Source organism: Natrix helvetica, assembly GCF_964273705.1.
Source record: "Natrix helvetica genome assembly, chromosome: Z".
Classification (NCBI taxonomy): domain Eukaryota; kingdom Metazoa; phylum Chordata; class Lepidosauria; order Squamata; family Natricidae; genus Natrix; species Natrix helvetica.
The window spans coordinates 77,669,054-77,690,677 of record NC_138554.1 but is presented as its reverse complement, the minus strand read 5'-3'; the positions used below and the strand labels follow the sequence as shown (position 1 = coordinate 77,690,677).

The 21,624-nt window shown below is 43.5% G+C and overlaps 1 protein-coding gene across 1 annotated transcript in view; it reads right to left on the bottom strand.

Annotated features, from left to right (window-relative positions):
• PDE1C (phosphodiesterase 1C) overlaps window positions 1–21,624 on the bottom strand; it is a gene marked incomplete at its 3' end in the record, with an annotated part of 555,036 nt that overhangs the window by 150,983 nt on the left and 382,429 nt on the right. The window contains exons 11-14 of the mRNA XM_081971280.1: window positions 20,618–20,719; window positions 18,456–18,576; window positions 16,906–16,987; window positions 3,190–3,310 (exon numbers count right to left, since the gene is read on the bottom strand). Coding sequence (XP_081827406.1) covers window positions 3,190–3,310; window positions 16,906–16,987; window positions 18,456–18,576; window positions 20,618–20,719 — 426 coding nt within the window. The remainder of the gene's footprint in view (window positions 1–3,189; window positions 3,311–16,905; window positions 16,988–18,455; window positions 18,577–20,617; window positions 20,720–21,624) is intronic.

Genomic DNA, 21,624 nt, shown 5'->3' with positions numbered 1-21,624 from the left:
ATCAGTCACAGGCACTAGGCAGGGGTGGTGGGGTAGCGGTCATTGTGAGGGAAGGTCTCGAGCCGAGAGAGACCATTGTGCCACAGATAACTGGTTGTGTGTCCCTATGCGTGAAATGGGATCCAGGGAGACAGTTGGGCTTGCTGATTGTATACCTGGCTCCTCGCTATGCATCAGCAGCCCTGCCCGAGCTCCTCGAGGTGATCGCCGAGATAGCAATTGAGACCCCCAGGCTGTTGGTCATGGGGGACTTTAACTTGCCATCGGTAGGGGAGACATCCGAGGTAGCTCGGGAGTTCATGGCTTCCATGAAAGCCATGGACCTGACCCAGGTAATTCAGGGCCCCACACACGAGGGAGGTCACACACTGGATCTTATCTTTGTCTCTGCCGGTGGAGGAGTGATCTGGGAGTAGGGGATTTAGTTATTACACCCCTGTCATGGTCAGACCACTCACTTCTTTGGCTCGACTTCCCAGCCGCTACTCCCCATCGCGGGGAGGCGGAACCGGAAGGTCCAAGATGGTTCCGCCCCAGACGCCTGATGGAACCTGATAGGTTCCAGATGGAGCTTGGGCCATTTCCTGTAGCCCTGACCCGCACCCGGATGGAGGACCTAGTGGCTGCATGGAACAGTGCGGCCACCGGGACCCTGGACCGGGTTGCGCCTTTGCGGCCTCTCTTGCGGCAGCGAACCACCCAGGCCCCTTGGTTTACCGAGGAGCTGAGGGTGATGAAGCACCACAAGAGACGCCTAGAGAGCAGATGGAGATCATCACGCTCTGAATCTGACCGATCACAGGTGAGAGCCCATTTACGGACTTACCTTGTGGCGTTAAGAGTGGCCAAGCGTCAGTATTGTTCCACCCTTATTGCGTCCGCAGATAACCGCCCTGCCGCCCTGTTTGGGGTAACCCGCTCCCTCCTTCAACAGAGGCCACAGGAAGCCCCTTTGCAGGGTAGAGCAGAGGAATTTGGGGAGTATCTGCAGGACAAAATCGCTCAGATTCGAAGCGAGTTGGTCTCTACTAGTGGTCTAGAGGGGACGTCAGAGGTGGGTCTTGAGGCTCCACTCTGGGAGGAGTTTGACTCTGTCATTTCCGACGATATGGACAGGCTGCGTAGGCGACTGCGAGCCACCACATGTTTACTGGACCCGTGTCCCTCCTGGCTTGTACTGGCATCCTGGGAGGTCACACGAGGCTGGCTCCAGGAATTAGTTAACGCTTCTTTGAGTGAAGGGTTCTTGCTGGCCATCCTGAAAGAGGCGGTGGTGAGGCCCCTACTCAAGAAGCCTTCCCTGGACCCAGCTCTTTTAGCCAACTACCATCCCGTCTCCAACCTTTGCTTCCTGGCGAAGGTTGTAGAGAGTGTGGTGGCACAACAGTTTCCATGCCACCTGGAGGAAACTGATTATCTGGACCCGCGCCAGTCCGGTTTCTGGCCCGGCCACAGCACGGAGACGACATTGGTCGCGTTGGTGGATGATCTCTGGAGGGCCAGAGATGGGGGTTGCTCCTCCATCCTGGTCCTACTAGACCTCTCGGCGGCTTTTAATACCATCGACCATGGTATCCTAGTGCGTCGACTGGAGGGGCTGGGGGTGAGGGGCACCGTTCTGTGGTGGTTCTCCTCCTACCTCTCTGGCAGAGTGCAATTTGTATTGGCAGGGGGGCAGAGGTCGACCTCGAGGCCGCTCACTTGTGGGGTGCCACAGGGGTCGGTCCTCTCGCCTCTCCTGTTCAATGCATATATGAAGCCGCTGGGCGAGATCATTCGTGGGTTCGGGGTAGATTACCATCTGTACACGGATGATACCCAGCTGTACATCTCTACCCCGAACCTCCCCAACAATGCCATCAAAGTGATGTCCCGGTGTCTGGAAGCCGTACGGATCTGGATGGGAAGTAACAGACTCAAGCTCAACCCATCCAAGACGGAGTTGCTGTGGCTACCGGCACCCCGGTTCAACCAGCTGATTCCATCACTGGCCATTGGGGGCAAACATCTGGCCCCCGTGGATCGGGTACACAATTTGGTCGTCCTCCTAGATGCCCGGCGGTCAATGGACGACCATGTGACAGCCGGGGGAAGGGGGGCGTTTCACCAGGTTCGCCTGGTGCGCCAATTGCGTCCCCTATTGGACCGGAACACCCTTCGCACAGTCACCCATGCGCTTGTGACGTCCCGGCTAGACTACTGTAACACTCTCTACATGGGGCTCCCCTTGAGATGCACCCGAAGACTGCAGTTGGTTCAGAATGCGGCCGCGCGGGCAGTCTCGGGAGTCGCTAGATACTCCCACGTAACACCTCTCCTGCGCGGGCTGCACTGGCTACCTGTAGCTTTTCGGGTGTGTTTCAAGGTGCTGATTATCATCTTCAAAGCGCTCCATGGCACAGGGCCTAGCTTTTTGTGGGATCGTATCCTGCCCCACACATCCCTTCGGCCGATTCGCTCACACAGAGAGGGACTCCTCCGGGTGCCGTCTACTAGGCTGTGCCAGCGGGCGGTGCCCAGGGGAAGGGTCTTCTCTGTGATGGGCCCGACCCTCTGGAATGACCTTCCCCCTGATATTAGAACAACCACGGACCTCCGCTCCTTCCGTAAGAAGCTAAAAACCCACCTGTTTAATCTAGCCGACTTGGTCTAATTCCAGCTCTCCCACCTCAGTCTGTATTTTTAAATTTCGTGGGTGGTCTTAGGCTGAGTTTTTAATTTTTATAAATTTGTACAGGGGTTTAAAGTTTAATTCGATTTTACTATATTTATGATTATTTGTATGGTTTTTAATTTGGTACCTGTACACCGCCCCGAGTCCCTTCGGGGAGAGGGAGCGGTCTAGAAATCAAATCAAATAAATAAATAAATAATAATAAATAATTGCAATTATATTATTTGGAATAAGGTTCAATATCAAGAGCAGATAAAATATACTTGGTCCAGAAAATAATCCCAAAGGATTATTCCAGGATATTTCAGGATATTTCTCTTCTTCCAAATATTATTCTTGGAATTGTCTTATTAGCCTGGTCAACTTGGATAATTTCTTGATCATTGTATCACATATGACTTAAACACTCTTTCTTTACCCCAGAAAAATAAAAAAAATTACACAAACATACAAACACAAACAAAACACACACCTTAAAGTAGAAGATTCTACTATAAATATATATGATTACTGACCTGGATCTCCTAAATCCCGTCATACCAGAGTTAAAGACTTCCTTGATGAGAGGTGTTATAATCTTCTCAGTCATATCTGTCAGCACAGTGAAAGTAGGTTCCACAATAAAATCAATAAAGCCTGGGAAAGCACAGAACAGAAACAAATGCAAGAAAATCAGCTACTTAATATCATACTTCCTACAAGATAAATATACCAATACTTGAGTGGTGGATTTCAATATTTTTAGAACCTATTCTGTAGGTGTGGCCTATTTTATGGGTGTAGCTTGGCTGTCATGTGACCGGGTGGGAGTGACCAACTTGTAAAATGTGGTGAAATTCATTTAACAATGCTCTCGCTTAGCAACCAAAAGTGTGATCATAAGTTCTCTTTCTTTTTCTTTCCTTCTTTCCTTCCTTCCTTCCTTCCTTCTTTCCTTCTTTCTTTCTCTCTCTCTCTCCCTCTTTCCTTCTTTCCTTCCTTCCTTTCTTTCTTATCTCTTTCTCCCTCTTCCTTTCTTTCCTTACTTCCTTTCTCTTCCTCTTTCTTTCTTGTGTCTCTCTTCCCCACTTTCTTTTTCTTTCTTCCTTCCTTCTTTCCTGTGTGTGTCTCTCTCTCCCTCTTTCTTTCATTCCTTCCTTTCCTTTCCTCTCCTTTCCTCTTTCTTTCTTTCTTTCTTTCTTTCTTCCTTATTTCTTTCTTCTGTCTCTCCCCCACTTCCTTCCTTCCTTCCTTCTTTCTTGTGTATCTCTCCCTCTTTATTTCTTTCCTTCCTCCCTTTTTTCTTCCTTTCTTCCTTCTTTCCTTTCTTTCTTGTATCTCTCTCCCTCTTTCTTTCCTTTCTTCCTTCCTCCTCCTCTTTCTTCCTTTTTTCTTCCATTCTTTCTTTCTTGTGTCTCTCTCCCCCACTTTCTTTCTTCTTTCCTTCCTTCTGTCTTGTGTCTCTCTCCCTCTTTCTTTCTTTCCTTTCTTCCTTTCTCTTCCTCTTACTTTTTTCCTTCTTTCTTTCTTGTGTCTCTCTCCCCCACTTACTTACTTACTTCTTTCCTTCTTTCTTGTGTCTCTTTCTCCAACTTTATTCCTTTCCCTTTCTCTCTGTCTCTCTCTTTCTATCTTTCTCTCTCTCTCTCTTTCTCTCCCTTCCTCCCTTCCTTTCTTTCTCTTCCTTTCTTTCTCTTGCTCTCCCCCCCCCCTCTCTCACACACATACCTTCTAGTTGGCAAAAAATTCTGTTTTGCCAACTGGGAGGCTGGCAAAGAAGCCTCATTTTCCCTGCTGCCCATGGCACTTCACTTGCTGCAGCTCGAACACTGGGGAGGTGGGAATAGTGCTGGGTCCAGGTTTGGGGAAGGGCCATTCCTTCTGCTCAGCTTACACACTTGAAAAGATCCTGCGGTTCCAAGTCCGCAGCTAAGCCCTTCCTGGCCAAAAGGGCACCTTTTCTGTCCCTTTGGCTTCTGGAAGAGAGTAGCTGAAGCGGTTTCTCTCTCCTCCTGCCAGCTGAAGGAAAAGCCCCAGGGAAATGGAATCCACACTCTGCTCTGCAGGGCTGCCATAGCCGATCCTCCACTGACCCCTAAAGAAGAAATTATTTCTTTGGGATTGCAGCACAGATGCCACTCCCAGGATTGCAAGGCTGAAGGCTTTGGATTGAGTCTTTTGGGGATGTGTTTCTGGTGCTGTGATCCCAGAACAATTGGCAGAAAAGGGGGTGGATTTTCCTGCAGCCTATTCTTTCTCCCTTTTCTTTGGCAGTCACCTCGTTTCCCCCCTCCATTGGAAACGAGGTGGCTTTCAAAGAGAAGGGAGCAGAGCCCACCACATGGGCTTGTCCAACAGTCGAAGAAGGAACAGGAGATGAGGATTCGGCTGTTGGACAAACCCATGTGGCATGTGCTGCTCCCTTCACTTTGACAGCCACCTCGTTTCCAATGGAGGGGGATCCATGCAGAGGGAGGAAAATGCATGGATCCCCCGCCATTGGAAATGAGGCAGCTATCAAAGAGAAGGGAGCTCACACTACGTGGGTTTGTCCAACAGCTGAATCCTCGCCTCATGTTCCTCCTTCAGCTGTTGGACAAGCCCATGTGGCATGTGCTGCTCTATTCTCTTTGACAGCTGCCTTGTTTCCAATGGTGGGGGAATCCATGCAGAGGGAGGAAAAATGCATGGATTCCCTCCCTTCCATTGGAAACGAGGTGACAGTCAAAGAGAAGGGAGTGCACGCCACATGGGCTTCCCCCAATCCTCTCCCGCGACAAAGGAAGTGGGTGAGTGAGGCATGCCTGGTGTGGACAGGCAGGGCAAGTGAGTGGAGATTGAGCAGGCAGGTGGGGGGAGCAAGCAGGGGGGCAGGCCAGAGGAGGGAGCATTCCGATACGGGGCCTCCGGAAGATCAGATATGGGAAGCCACACTAAATTTCACCATCTGGTTTGCCTGATGGTGTATACTGGCTGAAACCCACCCCTGCAATACTTACAACAACATGGTAAAATTGTCACTGATACTATATGCTATTTCCTACTATATGAGAAATCCTTAAATGGCCGAATAAAGCATTGTAAATAGTTATTATTTACTTTATTCATTAAACATGAAACTCAGCCAGCTGAATATTCAAAAATGCATTACAAATACCAATGACTGGTGCTAATGGTTGATACGGTTTGTTGCCAGCATCCTAGGTATCAACCAAGTACCTTCTTAAAATATAGGATGTTCCGAGTAGAGCACTTTTTTTTATTATTATTATTATTATTAACTTTAGATATTAAACATGAAACACAGTCAACTAAACATTTAAAAATGTATCAAAAATATTATGAACAGGCACTGATGGTTGATTTGGGTTGCTGCCAGCATCCTAGGTATTGACCAAGTATTTCATTAAAATATATGATGTTACGTGTAGTGCAGTTTTTTGAAGTTCTGCTGGTGCTATTGCAGGAAGCTGCAATTTCTGGATATATGTCTAACCATAATACAACTTCGTTAATAAAGAGAAAGGCAATAGACTCCTTTTAATCTTAATCATTGCATTTGATTTACAAGATAAAAATAATCATCAGATATACTGTAGTATGAGATATTTTCTGTAACTTATATAAAAATTAGCCATTACAGAAATGCCAAACTATAATTTATCCTATAATAAATTATTTCTATTTCACAACAATAAAGCTGGGAATTATTATTCATTGCTTGCAAAGCAAATTGGGCACAATGTTATAGAAATAGCTAGTGAAACAGAAGCATTGAAATATGTCTATGAATGCAAAATATAATTATAGTTCCACATAATCCTCTTATTTAATTTAATTGTATGAAACACAAAGCCCATTTTTCAGTGACTAGGACTCCTTGCTCATCTCAAAAATGGGAATAATCAACATAACAGTTTAGAACTGATCGCTTCTCTTGGAAGTGATCCAAGATAAGTGCTTATCTGTCAAACAAGAAACTCACTAATAGCCAATTTAGTCATTTCCCATCCCTTATATCAAAAGAAATCTGAAAGGGTACAAATACTTATTCATCAGATGCTATAGTTACACTCATGCACACCAAATGTGGGAACTTTTGGGTCAATATCATTCCAACTGCACTATTATGGGCAAATGAAAGTATGTTTCTGCTTAACATGTGATTCCAGGAATGTCATTTTACCCAAATTTATCAAAATAAATTCCCTAAAGATGCATGAAAAGGATTGCACAACTCAAACATGCACATTATTTTAGACTGGGTTTAAACACAGGAGCCAGAAGCATCCATAGGAAGTAAATGAAGTCAAGATAGCTGATGTAATTGTGTAACTGAAGACCTGCCCTTTCCTCCATGCATCAGCAGGCTAAAAAAGCAAGACAAAATGATTAATTTGATGTATGGCAACTTCAGAACAAGATGAGAGTGACTGATAAGGAAGCAGACTGGTTTTAGATAGCACACTACACTGATGGTTAAAAATTGTCTTTCATGGTACAATATAACATTCACTGAAAACTTTATTATAAAAACAAAACATCAAATTGAAAAATATGAGTAAAGTTATACTTCACTCTAAGGATATTTAAATCAAAATTTTATTTTGTGAGTTCAAGATTTAATTTTTTTAAATTACAGAATTTAATTTTGTCCGATTTTTGAAGATTTTAGACTACCAGAACTCGTGACCCTCAAATTTGTCTGTATTATTGATACAATATTTCTCCTTTTGATTTGCAAAATGTAACAAGTATCATAAATACTTGATGGAATGATTCAGCCTCTTTAACTGTTAAGCTAGTTAAAATAATGTCCAGCTATACACATGCAATACATATAATTTAATAAATCCCTGATTTGCATGTAAAGTTAGAGGAAGTATGTTATAACTCTACTTTGATAACATTTGTGATATTGTTATTTTTATTATCCTACTGTTATCTTACAGGCAGACTCTGTGTGGGGCATTTATTTATTTAATCATAGTAAACACCAGACATAAGCAGATGACAAAAAGTGATGCAAAACTCTATCTCTGTCAAAATATCACCTGCAGGATTGTAATGGCTGGAGATTGTGTTGTGATATTAGAATAGTATTAAGCAGTGACGTGCAGTCAGGGGAGGCAGGGGAGGTAGAGCCTCACTGCTCTCATCATGAAAATTTAAAAAAAATACTCCGGGAAGCCGTGAAAGTGGCTGAGAGAGGCGCGCGGCTTGGTTTAGCCTCCCTGGACATCTCAGCAGCAGCCTCAAGTGTGCCGATCTAGCCATTTTTTGCATTGGGTGAGCCCGGGATCCTTGCAAGGGGAATGAGACCACATGTGCAAGTGGCTCCTCAATGCCAGCCTCAGATCAGCGCAGCCGCAGTCCCCTTCATGTTGGCTTAGGAAGGAGGGGAATGGGACCAAGTGTGCAGGGGAAGGGGATCGCGGCTGTGCTAATCTGAGGCTGTGCGCTGAGGAGCCGCCTGCACACATGGTTCTATTCCCCTTGCAAGGATCCCGGGCTCGCCCGATGCAAAAAATGCCTAGGTAACATCATTAGTGCTAGAAGGGGGGGGGAGGAGGAGAAAGGAGAAGTTTCTCTTCTCAGAAATGTCTTCTCAATGGAACTGCGGCAGCCTGTTTGTCCCTTTCTGACATTTCTGAGAAGAGAAACTTCTCCTTTCTCCTCCTTCTCCCTGCCCATTCCCTTCTAGCACTGATGATGTTACCTAGGCATTTTTTGCATTGGGCGAGCCCAGGATCCTTGCAAGGGGAATGGGACCACGTGTGCAGGCGGCTCCTCAATGCCAGCCTCAGATCAGCGCAGCCGTGGTCCCCTTCATGTTGGCTTAGGAAGGAGGGGAATGGGACCATGTGTGCAGGGGAAGGGGATTGCGGCTGTGCTAATCTGAGGCTGCGCGCTGCTGAGGAGCCACCTGCACACGTGGTCCCCTTCCCCTTCCAAGGATCCCGGGCTCTCCCGATGCAAAAAATGCCTAGGTAACATCATCAGTGCTAGAAGGGGTGGGAAGGAGGAGAAAGGAGAAGTTTCTCTTCTCAGAAATGTCTTCTCAGTGGAGCTGCGGCAGCCTGTCTGTCCCTTTCTGAGAAGAGAAACTTCTCTGTTTGGGCTGTGCCCGTGCGATCGGAGAAACCACGCAGTTTGATGACGTCACCAGCCTCACCAGTCATAAACCTCACCGCACATCACTGGTATTAAGGAGATTTAGATCTACCAGATATGAAATTGTATTTTGATGCATGCCATTTGACTTGGGCAAAACAATGGGTGTGCCTCCAGAATAACAGGTTACTTGAATAACAGGGCCATGAATTAATATTTGGATGGCACAGCTACATATGGTATGTTAAAGGCAACATTAATGTTGATTTCAATAACCATCTTGTTAGATGTGCCATACTAAGATAAATAAATATAAAACAAGGCTCTCTACAAAGTTGCCTCTTTGGGCATCACCACAGGAAGTCTTTTTAAGAAAAGAAATGGTGGCAAAGCCAGACTGGATGACGTATGGTAAAATTTTATCTTTCAACTCTGGTGACCCAATAATAAAGCCGAGGAAAGAACTTGAATCAGAAGATTATGCATGCCACTGCTTTACTTATCAACAACTGAAACAAAGGTAATTCTGGATTTAAAAAAGTTATGGATTTGACTTTGTAAAAAATAAATTGGAAATTTCATTATGTGGCAATGATGAATATATTATTGCTAAAATCTATAAATGTTATTGAAATTGAATCTGGAAAATGAATATCATATTTTTCAGAGTATAAGACACTCCGAAGTATGAGACGCACCTAGCTTTTGGGGAGGAAAACAAGAAAAAAATCTGCCTCTGCCTCTCAGCAATTTGCCTCCTTGCAGCAAACAGTGTATTTCAGTTTCAATTTCAGCCAGGGCTGCTAAGTGGATTATTAAGTGCAGGAACAAGACTAATATGGGCACCCTCACCTACACATGGACACATGTTTCAGATTCAGCACAGCTTGATTAGCGCAAACAGCTGATTGTTGGTTGGATCAGCCTCCCAACCAGCTGTTTCAGGCTGCAGGGATTGCCATTGCCTATTGTTGCCTCTGTGCAACCCATTTTTCACCCATTCCAAATCCCACCACCCTGAATGGGTGAAAAATATGGCATGCAGAGGCCACAAACAGGGCGTGCGAAGGCTGAAAATGGGGACACAGAGGTGGCAATAGGCTGTGGCAATCCCTGCAGCCTAAAAAAGCTGATCATCAGGAGGCCAATCCAACTGACAATCAGCTGCATGGGCTAATCAGGCTGTGCTGAAATCAGGCCAGAGGAGAGGGGGAGTGCAGCCAGTACATTGTCTCAGGGCCCATGGAGCTCAAAGGGAGCCCATGAAGGGAAATTTTAAAAAATAATTTTACAAAACCAAAATTTTAAAAAGAAAACCAATATTGGGTATATATTTCATACTCTATACTTTGTGTGTATAACAAAACCGCCTTGCAGCCTTATTTGCTGTAAGGAGGCAATTTGCTGGGAGGCAGAGGCCAAAAGGTGGAGGCCAGCAGGTGGACAGGACTACATTCAGTGCATTAGATGCACTGAAATTTTCACCTTCTTTTGGGGTTAGGGTTAGGGTTTCCTCCCCACTGCTTTCCTATTTACTTTGCATTTTCTATTTTATAACTATCTTAGTATTATTATTTTACTATAAAAAATGTTAACTGTGAAAAAAAATCTCAGCTGGTTCCGGTTCCCTGGGCCATAACCCCTCTGGTATTTCTATAACTACTAATCTAATCGTTTACTGCTAGATTAGTGTATTCATGGTTTGAAGGTTTGTTCAATGAACTCTCATTGCATTGACATTTCAGTTGTTTCAACCAAGGTGCTGAAAAGTTTTAGCACTTGTAAACTCCTTCCTGGTTCATATAGCAGAATGTCATCTTTGACAGTCCAAACAATGTAAGCAACATATATACCACATTTGTTTCACATTAGATACAAATCTGTTCATATATTATCAGCTTCAGACCAGGGGTGGGTTTCAAAAAAATTTACTACCAGTTTGGTGGGCATAGCTAGGTGGGGGAGGGGGGTTTCAAGCCGGCCTCCCTCAGCAACCAAGAAGGAAACCACTTAACTCCATTTTGCAGAATTAAGAGTATTTTTACTGGTTATGAAAAGATAGCAGCTAAGCAAAGCAAGATCTGAGGCAAAAGCGCGTGAAATCATACATATCAATATGTAATCAAACCTCCCCCCCCTGGTAACCCTCATCCCAGTTTCCAATCTGCAAATCCCTTAGGTGTCATGTGAATTCCATCTTCAAGGAGCATCATCAGGTTGGTATGCAGGACGGTTGGCCTTGACCGACACCAAGCACTAATCTCCAGCATGTACAGTAGACGGCGAGACCAAACTCCCTTTGTACAATCTCTCCTGTACTTAAACTTCCCCTCCCAAATACCAGGCTCCCCCTCCCTGTTTCAATGGCAGCCGAAAGCAAATAGCGAAACAGAGGCTGACATCTGGCCCTCCTTCAGAAAAAAAAGTCATCCCTGCAAGAAAATAAAACAATAGAAAAGACAACATAAGACATGTATGATTCAAATCTGATCAAGGCTTATCAGGGTACTTAGCGTAGAACTTCTGCAAGAGTCTAGGAGCTCTAACATGAGATTTATCAACCCACTCAGCCTGGGAGGGGAGGGAAATGCTTCCAGGATACCAGATATTGAATTCGATTCCTATGTTTCCTGGAGTCCAAGATTTCCTTAACCTCAAAGTGTTGCTCTCCCTCAATAAGAAGAAGGGCAGGGGGTGCAGGTAGGGGTGCACGAAAAGAAGAAGTGTGCTCTGGTTTTGATAGGTTTACATGAAACACTGGATAAATCCACTTAAGATGCTTTGGAACTCCAATCGTACAGAAACGGGATTAATGATTTTCACAATAGGGAAAGGATTAACATACTTCGGCCCCAGTTTCTTTGATTTCTGGGTGGTTTGTAGAAACTTGGTGGACAAAAACACTCGATCTCCTACTTTGTACTCCCTTTGCTTCACCCTCTTTTTGTCATCTTGTTTTTTGTGCGCCTGTTAAGCAGCCTCCAACGCCTTGCAAGTCATGGGCCAAATTTGGCAAAGCTGGTCATTCCACTTGGAGAGGGACAAAATTTGCCGTTTTTCTTGAGGCAATTCAGGAATTGGTACAAAGTCCTGTCCAAACACAACTCTAAAAGGGGTCAAGCCGGTACTGCTGTGCACAGAGTTGTTGTATGCCACCTCAGCATGTGGTAACAGTTCAGCCCAGTTATCTTGTTGATAATTGATGAAACACCAGAGGTACTGTTCCAAAACAGAATTAGTCCGTTCACAAGCCCCATTAGTCTGAGGATAGTGGGCAGAGCTTAGCCCCTGGACGGATCCAATTAGCTTCAGAAACTCCTTCCAGAAGAGGGAGGTGAACTGGACCCCCCCATCCAAAATTATGCGTTCAGGTACTCCATGTATAAATGTGAAATAAACAACTTAGCTAACGACTTAGCTGATGGGATTTTGGAACAGGGTACAAAATGAACTTGCTTGGAAAACAGTCAGTAATTACCCAAATCATGGTATTTCCTAGACTGTCTGGCAATTCAACAATGAAGTCCATCGATATCTCTTTTCATGGGGCCTCAGGGCGGGCCACACCTTGGAGAAGGCCCTGGGGTTTTCCCGGTGGGTGCTTTGCGGCAGCACAAACAGGACAACTGGCTATGTAGGACTCAATGTCTTTTTTCAATGAAGGCCACCAAAATTATCTCTTAACCAGATGTAAAGTCCTTACAAATCCAAAATGGCCTGCCATTCTCGAATCATGGGCCCGTTGAAAAACAATAGTTTTCAGGTCAGCAGGAATATATAATTTAGTCCCTACCCAAGCCAGTCCATCCTTCATAGTGCATTCGTTTGAATGTTCCTTGAACCAGTCATCGGACTCAAGGCCCTCCTTGAGTTTGCACATGAGGTCTGTCGTGACCTCTAAATTCGAACTGCCTTGGCTTCCAGTAATCACCCGGGCAGATAGACATTTTGCTGGGATGACTGGGTGAACTACGCTCAGCTTAGAGCTGTTGTGTTGGGGAAGCCTAGACAAGCATCAGCCATGAAGTTCTTCCTCCCCGGAATGTACTTGAGGGTAAAGTTGAAACAGTTGAAATGTTGTGCCCAACGCACCTGTTTAGGAGATAGCTTACGTGGGGTCTTCAATGCTTCCAAATTTGTCCAAATAGACAATTTGGCATAAAGTTTGGTGGTCCAGAGTTTCTTGAGTACTGATCATACTAAAGTCACATGTTCATCATGTGTTTCCGTGTAGATAAGGATGTTGTCAAGGTAGACCATCATGCCTTGTACAGGTGTTCATGTAAAACTTCATTTATTAATTGCATGAAAACAGCTGGCACCCCCTGTAGGCCAAATGGGAGTACTCTGAATTGAAAATACCCGAGTGGGCAGTTGAAAACAGTTTCCCATTCATCTCCCTCTTTGATTCTGACTCTGTAGTAGGCCTCTCTTAGGTCCAATTTCATGAAGATCTTCCCTTTACCCAATTGGGCCAACATATCCTTCATCAAAGGGAGGGTATACATTTTCCACACACACACTATTAAGATTCTTATAGTTAACACAGAGATGAAAGGAGCCATCTTCCTTTTCTCTAAACAACACAGGGGCAGTCACACATGGTGTAGCAGGTTCAATAAACCTCCTTTTCAAATTTTTGACAATAATCTTCCATAATTCCTCCATTTTGCATGGGGTCATTGAGTAAATCTGGGGTTTTGGAAGTTTTACTCCTGGGAGGATCTCAATGCTGCAATCCGTCGCGCAGTGAGGGGGCTATTTATCAGAGGATTTTTCACTGAAAACATCCTTTAGGTCCCAATATTCCTTTGGGATTTTCTCCTCTCTCCTCAATTTTTTCCTGCACTGCGGCCACTAGGTTAGGTTCAGCGTTGGTAATATTGGAAAACCTCCTGTCTCCCTCAGGAGGTTTAGCGGATCGGATGCGCAACCACCCTTTCTTCCAGTTGATGTGTGGGTTCCATTTACGTAATCAGGGTAAGCCCAGTATGAGAGGCCAGTCCATCCCCAGTGCCACAATGAAACTTAATGTTTCCTGGTGATCTCCCATCCACATGTCTATAGGTTCAGTCACAAAATGGACAGGAGCCCCCCCAGCTATAGACCCATCTAGCTGGCAAAAAGCAATGGGGACTTTCAAAGTTCTCAGTTTCAAGCCCATTTTTTCCACCACTTCCGGGCTAACAATGTAACGTGTGGATCCCGAGTCTAAAAGGGACAGCATTTTTGCTTGGGCACCAGTAGAGGTCACTTTAAGTTCTACTGGGATGGTCATGGGGCCCGATCGGGAACTTACCAGATGGTGGTCATTGGATTTGGTTTCACTTTCCCCTGATGAGGAAGACAATTCTTCTCTTGGGATGGGAGGGAATTATGCAACAGGTTCCACCCCTTTCATGGCAGTGTCCCTTTTCTTCCCAGGTTCTTTGCTGGCTTCCTCTCCCCCCTGGCAGAGGGCTTTGGGCCAATCTTGGAGTGGCAATTTGCTGCCCGGTGCCCCTCCTTTCCGCAATGGAAGCAGGTGGTACACCGGGGCTTGCTTGTAGATCATTTTTTTCCTCCTTTCAGAGTTCCTTTGGGGGCGTTGGGAGGGGTAGCTTTCTCTTTCTCACTTTCTTCATGGTACTTGTCTCTGACTAGATTGATCTCCCTGTCTGCTTCCAATTCGTACCAGTGTTGCAAGTTATGGGAGGCCCCCCTGTTTCCACAGTTTTGGTATTTTATTTTATTTTCATATTAAAGTTGTTTTCATTAGAACATGTTATCAGGTTTTATTTCTTATCAAGAGATATGCTTCTTGGAAGGGCTGGCGATCCGCACCTCAATCGAAGGTGGGAGGGAAACTTCCATTCCTTCCATTCCTTCACAAAGCCATCCGTAAAACTGTCCATTAAAGCTTCTTCTGACCACCCCGCATATAAATGGACAATTCACAAAACTCCTGTATGTAATCAGCCACTGGGTTCTTCCCCTGGGTAAGGGCTTTCATTCTGGTTCTGGCCTTCCAGTCCGTGAGCAGGTTATCAAACGTTTCCTCAGGGCAGCCATAAACCTATTATAGTCTCTCAGCAGGGGGGAGTCATCGTTATGCAGGGCAACCATCCATGCCGCTGCCTTGTTCTCTAGCATCATGGTAACAACTCTTACCTTGGCTTCTTCTGTGGTGAGATCCTCTCCAAACTGTTGCATGAAATTCCATATTTGGACCAGGAAAAATTCTAGTTTCTTTGAGTTGCCTACAAATTTCACAGGGCTTCTGCAGTTCTCTCTTCTAGGTCTGGGAGATCAGCTTCTCTTTCGGGACTGCTCTCGTGTAAACATCGCCTCTCCCAAGCCTCTTGAAAGAGTTTCATAGCCTGGGACATCATAAGGTTCTCCTTGTTGGCATCCTGCCAAGCAGCTGCCGGCCGCCAATGTCGCCTTGTGGTAACTCCAGCCGGAATTTCCTCAGGGTCATACTTTTGTCCCACTCCCAATGACCACCTGGGGCGGATGGATCATTCCTTCCAAATTCAGATCCGCCATCCGCTCCATCTCCAAGGGGACACGAGGATACAGCCTCCCCCATGTCCTCCTCCTGGTCGCTGCCTGGGTAAGACATTCCTTTGAAGGTTTTGATTTTATTTACACTCCCCTCGGAAGGTGTTAGCTCCAGGATGAGTGTGAAAGTGAGATCTTGCTTAATGTCAAGCCGGCCTCCCTCAGCAACTAAGAAAGAAACCACTTAACTCCATTTTGCAGAATTAAGAGTACTTTTACTGGTTATGAAAAGATAGCAGCTAAGCAAAGCTAGATCTGAGGCAAAAGCGCACGAAATCATACATATCAATATGTGACCAAACCCCCTCCCCTCATCCCAGTGTCCAATTTGCAAATCCCTTAGGTGTCATGGGAATTCCATCTTCAAGGAGCATCATCAGGTTGGTATGCAGGACAGTTGGCCTTGACCGATACCAAGCACTATTCTCCAGCATGTACAGTAGATGGCAAGACCAAACTCCTTTTGTACAATCTCTCCTGTACTTAAACTTTCCCTCCCAAATACCAGCCCACCCTTGCTTCAATGGCAGCCGAAAGCAAATAGTGAAACAGAGGCTGACAGGTGGGCATGTGACTGAGTGGGCATGGCCAATTTGACATCACTCACACACACTCGGTCACATGACCACCTCACCAAGCCATCCCCACTGAAATAGTGGTGAAAAGTTTTGAGGGGGGGGCTCCAGCCTTGCTGGGGCCAAGGGAGTGCCTGCAAGCTACCATAAGGAAAAAGCTTTTGTCCTCCCTGGCCCCAGGTGCACTCTGCAGGCTTCAGCAAGACTGGGGGAAGGCAAAGAGCACCCCGGTTTGCAAAAGGTGGTCCATTTTTTGCAAAAACAGGGGCACTTTTGCCTTCCCCCAGCCTTGCTGAAGCCTGCAAAGTGCTTCTGGAGGCTGGGGGAAGGTAAAAACACCTCCATTTTTGCAGCTTGTTTGCAAAGTGGCTCTCAAAGAGAATGAAGAGGGTGTGGCTCACCCAGAGCTGCTGCTTCTACGCAACAGCCAAGGACCTCTACTGCCTGGAGCTCCAAGCTGCACGGGGGGGGGGGCAGCTGCAACACCGGCAGATTCAGGGGCTCCTTCCCTCAGTGGTTTGTTCTCTTACCTCTAGGTGGCTACGCTGGCTTTGTCCTTAAAGGCTGCTGCTCTGCACCTTTTGAACTTTCTCAGGAGTGGAGAAAAGTGATCCTGTGAAGGGACTAAGCCTGATGCTTGGAAGCTGAGAGGCTTCTTTTCCATCCAGCTACTGGTTCAGGGCACCAAAAAGATCTCCAGTCACTGCCACCCTCGCACATGTGCAACTTTCTTCTCACCAGCTGGAGGACTTTTTGGCGCCCTGCAGCCAGAGGCTGGGTGAAAAAGAAGCCTCCAATTCTCCGGCATTCAAAAAGGTGTCTGAAAGGCTTCTTTGTCAGCCAGCCGCTTTCTGGTTTTGGTCAGCTTGCCATCCAATGGATGTGAGCAATGACCAGTGGAGGCAGTTTTTACCAATTTGGATAGCCAACCCTGATTTTTACTACAAGTTCTACCAAATCTGTTCAAACTGGTAGGAACCCACCTCTGCTTCAGACCATGGAAATCTTGTGTTTACCTACCTACTTGAGACTGAGGAACCATAGTGGATTTACGATCACACAGGGGGGAAAAGGGAAGGCCTAGCTCTGCTTCTTTGTCACCCTGAAAAGTAGAAGGAGAGAACAAAATATCACAAGAATGTCAGAAATGGACAATGTCCATTTTCATAGTCTTTCCTCTCATCCCAATGTTCTGTGATTCTCATGCAGGAAAGAACATACAATTTGGCCTAACCATTTTTGAATTATGTAGAGTATTACCTAGAGAGTGTTAATTAGTCAGATTTTCATTTTTTAAAACTCAAAACAGCATCCCCCCCTTCAGATTTCCCTTAATATTTGGGGAAAGACTAAAAACAGAAACAAAATATGTTAGCTAAAATAAGTGTGTGCATCTGTGGAATTTTCTTCTATGGTTTTGCCATTATTCCCAGCCAGATGTAAAAGTGGCAATTTTTAACATGGAGACAACCATTATGAGGGATAGGCAGCAGTTAGAATACTATTTAGTCTCTTTCTCTGTTAATTTTCCATCAACAAGCAGATGTATAACTCTAAAAATAATAATTGTTAGGGATGTAACCCTAGTCTTGGCTTGGCAATGTATATAAGCCATGATTGTAACAAATGAATCTGTTACTTTAAAAGCTAGATAGATGTAATTGGTTACTGTTACCTCAAGCAGCCATAAGAGGGAGCCAGAATGACTGTTAGCTCTCTGTTAGGCGCTGATCACTGTATCATGAGTTACTGTGTTTTGCTACTGTTAGCTACTTTGTGTGCTAAACTGATTATTTGATAACTGACTGACAGTACCGTGTATGACTTGGACTGTAAACTGAACTCTGAATAACTCTCTATTTCAACATAGTAAACTACTATATTTTAATACTATTCAGTATGCTGGCTTGTGCGTGTTCTTCTATACCACTCTCATTACGCTTCGCTGCGCACTCGCTCTCCTAACGGGGAGCTTTCTTACTTAACAATAATTAGCACAATTTTAAAATGTAATTAAATTTCAGTATAGCCACAAAAACAAGGAAGCAGTCAATCTACCTCTCCAAACTCAGTAACAAAAACTACATAAATCAAATGTGTACTTAATACCACATTTGGCACTTTTCCCATAGCTCATCACTTTATAACACATTTTGTTAGCTAAGATTGCCAGCTAGAGAGAGAGGCAGGGAGAGGGAGAGAGAATGAGGAAAGGAGGGAGAGAGGAAGAGAATGAATGAGAATTTTCTTTTCTATAGGCATTTATGTCAAGACTGTGGAATCTCAGAGGGTAAGGAGGGAGGGAGGGAGGAAGGAAAGAAGGAAGGAAGGAAGGAAGGAAGGAAGGAAGGAAGGAAGGAAGGAAGGAAGGAAAGAAGGACAGACTTATGGGTATGGGAGAAGGAATTAGCTTATTTCTGGGTTAGTTTGAGTGGAACATTCAACCATACACAGTAATAATATTAAGCATCATATATAATATAGTTGTGTAACAAATTTCTAGAACTCTCAGTTTTCTAAACACATTCCTCAGCTTATCATGACCAAAACAAATGAATTCTTCATGTTACCTGTCTGAAAAATTCTTCTAACAGTGACATGGTCCAGCGATGATGGAGGTTCCATGTCTTGGCAGGATGACTGATGTCAGCTGTGTGCAACATCAAGGATAAGGCTTTTGGTTTGTCAATTCTGAAAAACCAAAATAATGGCATAAATTAATTGCCTAAATAAATAGATTTTTTTAAAAAAACGGCTAACCAAGGTATGCTGATAATAAGCTAATGGACAATAGCTTGTGAAGTTGCAACCAAAGCATAGTCATAATACAAGGTCTGTCTCTGAATTTAAGCCAGTAAGAATGTTAGGGAAAAAATATCAGATCTTAAAGAAATAATATTCAGTATTTGTCTTATCTGGGTCTGAAACACATGACATCTCCATATTTCCTTCTAATATTAAGGGGGAAATGCTCATGGATTAAAATGTAGAAGCTAAGATCAGTAAATATACATGATGATGGTCAGCTATAATTACCTTTTTGTGACATTTATCATAATATTCTTTCAAATACAAAGCAAGCTCTTTCACCCAATTTATGTTTTTCTACCCAGGAGTGTTTCCAGCAGTTACATAAAATATATCCTACCTCGAAAAGTATGTTTTGTCAAACCTATCTAAGCTGAAATCAGTTCTATCACATAAAATTTAGTTCGTGAATCTGCAAATTCTATGCCTACATAAGGAAGTTTGGAAACTGACATTAGAATTCTTTTTTTAAAACTAATCCAAGAAAATGTTTGAAGTAACTAAAAAATAAGAAGGAAGCAGGTTTGTTTCTAAAAGAACAAAAGAAATAAAGATTCTACCCCTGCTCCTAGTTCTGATCCAAATAATAGATAGTATTCTAACAAGCAAGATATAGGATGCTTTTATTGAAACTAGGCAGAATGAATTCTTCTTACATTCATAAAAATGAACGAAATATATATTTCATAAATCATATCTTATCTACAAAATAAAGAAAATCTCATTAAATCTGATGTGAGAGAAGTTGTTGACAATTTGTTTTCAAAGGAAATAAAAGATGAGGTTGTTTTCATATTCTTGCACTACTTAGTAATGGCTAAGTAAGGCATAAGAATGTTCTTTATTTTATTGTGTAATCATCTCTCTAGTGATTTGCAGTTTTGGCTATATACTAAAGGAAAACTTAATGAAAGAAGTTTTCCTACTGTAAGTATTTTCTTAAGACATTTTAAGAAAAATTTCTCCTTTCTCTGTAGAAATTCAAATAAATCATCTCCATAATTTGCTCCATATTTGGTAATGAATTTCAAAAAGGCATTTCTGCCTTTTTCTAGCCTTTATTGCCTCTCCTGTACAATCCTCTTCAATAGGAAAAGAGCTAGCTGCTAATTTGTGATTTTGGTGGAAGAGAGGTTTTGTACGCCCCAATAGAACAAAATTAAGTTTAATGTTTAAATGGTACTCATATAGTCCATTCCTCATAATGAAATCTTTATAAACTAGATTCAATTTAATTAGGAACCCAACCCTAAAAAGAATATTCAACATGCAGATCTTTAAAACAAAAAGAAAAAAAATGGTAACTATAAAATATAAATTCTTAGTTCACAGAATACACATTTGAATAATCCTTTTAATTGCTACAGGAAGAATTCCAAAGAGACTCTGCTTTCATACTCATCTATCTTGTAACTCCTACTAGTGAACAATACTCCATTTCTGATAGTAAAATTTGATTAGAATCATGTGGGTGCAGATGGATTCAGTTTAAATAAATTGGATCCAAACTAGTTAATGTCAGTACTTGGCCCTGTAATAAGTATATAGTGAATTGACCCTGTAATAAGTATAATTTAGTGTAACTAACATTGACTAATGTATTCCAGACATTTGTCTCCCACAAACATTCTTATCAGGGCAATCCGATATGCAGTGTATTACATTAATTAGTAAGCAGTAAAGCCGGTTAGCTGATCTATCAGTGGTAACAATCAGAAGTATATCCTTGCTCTTCTGAAATGATGCAACTGTGTGTGAATCCAATCACTGGAAAAAGAAATAGTTACAAGTAACAAAGAATGTTGTTGTTGCTGCTGCTGCTGCTGTTTTTCAGCAAGGTGTTTTTAAGGCTCATGTAATAAGGTGGCAAAGTAACAGCTATAGTAGAGACCTTTCCTCTCCACAGTATCAGAAAGTATCTTACCCTTCTGGCTGTTGCAATGCATTCTTCATGGCTTTGATTTGCTGAAAATGACAGGACATATCTGTAGCCAGCACCATCTCAATCACTAGAGTCCTGAACTCTCTATTGGCAGATATCCAGAGCAGGAAAGAATGAGGAGAGAATGAGAAAAAGCAACTTATAAGAAACACTTGTTTTTCTTTCTCAGTCTGAACATTATTTATGACATTATTAGTCTTCATTTCCATGTATGTCACTCAGTCCTTCATGTTATCTTTTTTACCAGGGCTTCTGGGAAGGGAGGTATGTACAATTTTGTCATATGCCAGGAGATAATAAAGTGATTTTCTGAAAGTGACTTTATGACACCTCTTCTGGGAAATGCCGCTTTCCAGAATCATCAAGTGGAATATGACACTAAGCAGACAAAATCACTCCTACAAGAACACATACATACATTATTTGGTTGACTGTTATTCTGTTGCAGGGTTCACTCATTATAGTCCAACAATACAGCCCTATGGCTGCAGAGATGAAGAAACAGCGACAGCAGCCAATATAATGCATAGCAGGATTGATTAGGGAATCATATGATGGTTATGATATTAGACCAGGGCCTCATTTATTCATATAGGCCAATGGTATATCTGAGCCAACTACTATATCTCAATATAGTGGGGTTCCACTGCACTGTCCTTGTTGGGGGGCCCTTAAAGGCTAAAGTCACCCTGAAGGAATAACAAAAAAGGGGAGGTGCCTTGCAGATCATGGATTCAAGGCTTACCCTCCCATCCTACAACGAAGAGAAGAAGTAGCCACTATGGCTGCCATGAAGCTGGGACAACCGAAGAAAGAAATCTGCTGGAGCGGTGTGTGAATAGTGGACTGGATCTGAGTGAGGTATTTACAACTTCCATACTAGAGATTAACCCCAAAGAAAAGAAACCCTGAAAAGATAGACTCTCTAAAGTGGTAAAAAAAGTGGTGAACAAATACCTAGAGAAAGATTACAGACATGAAAGAAAGTG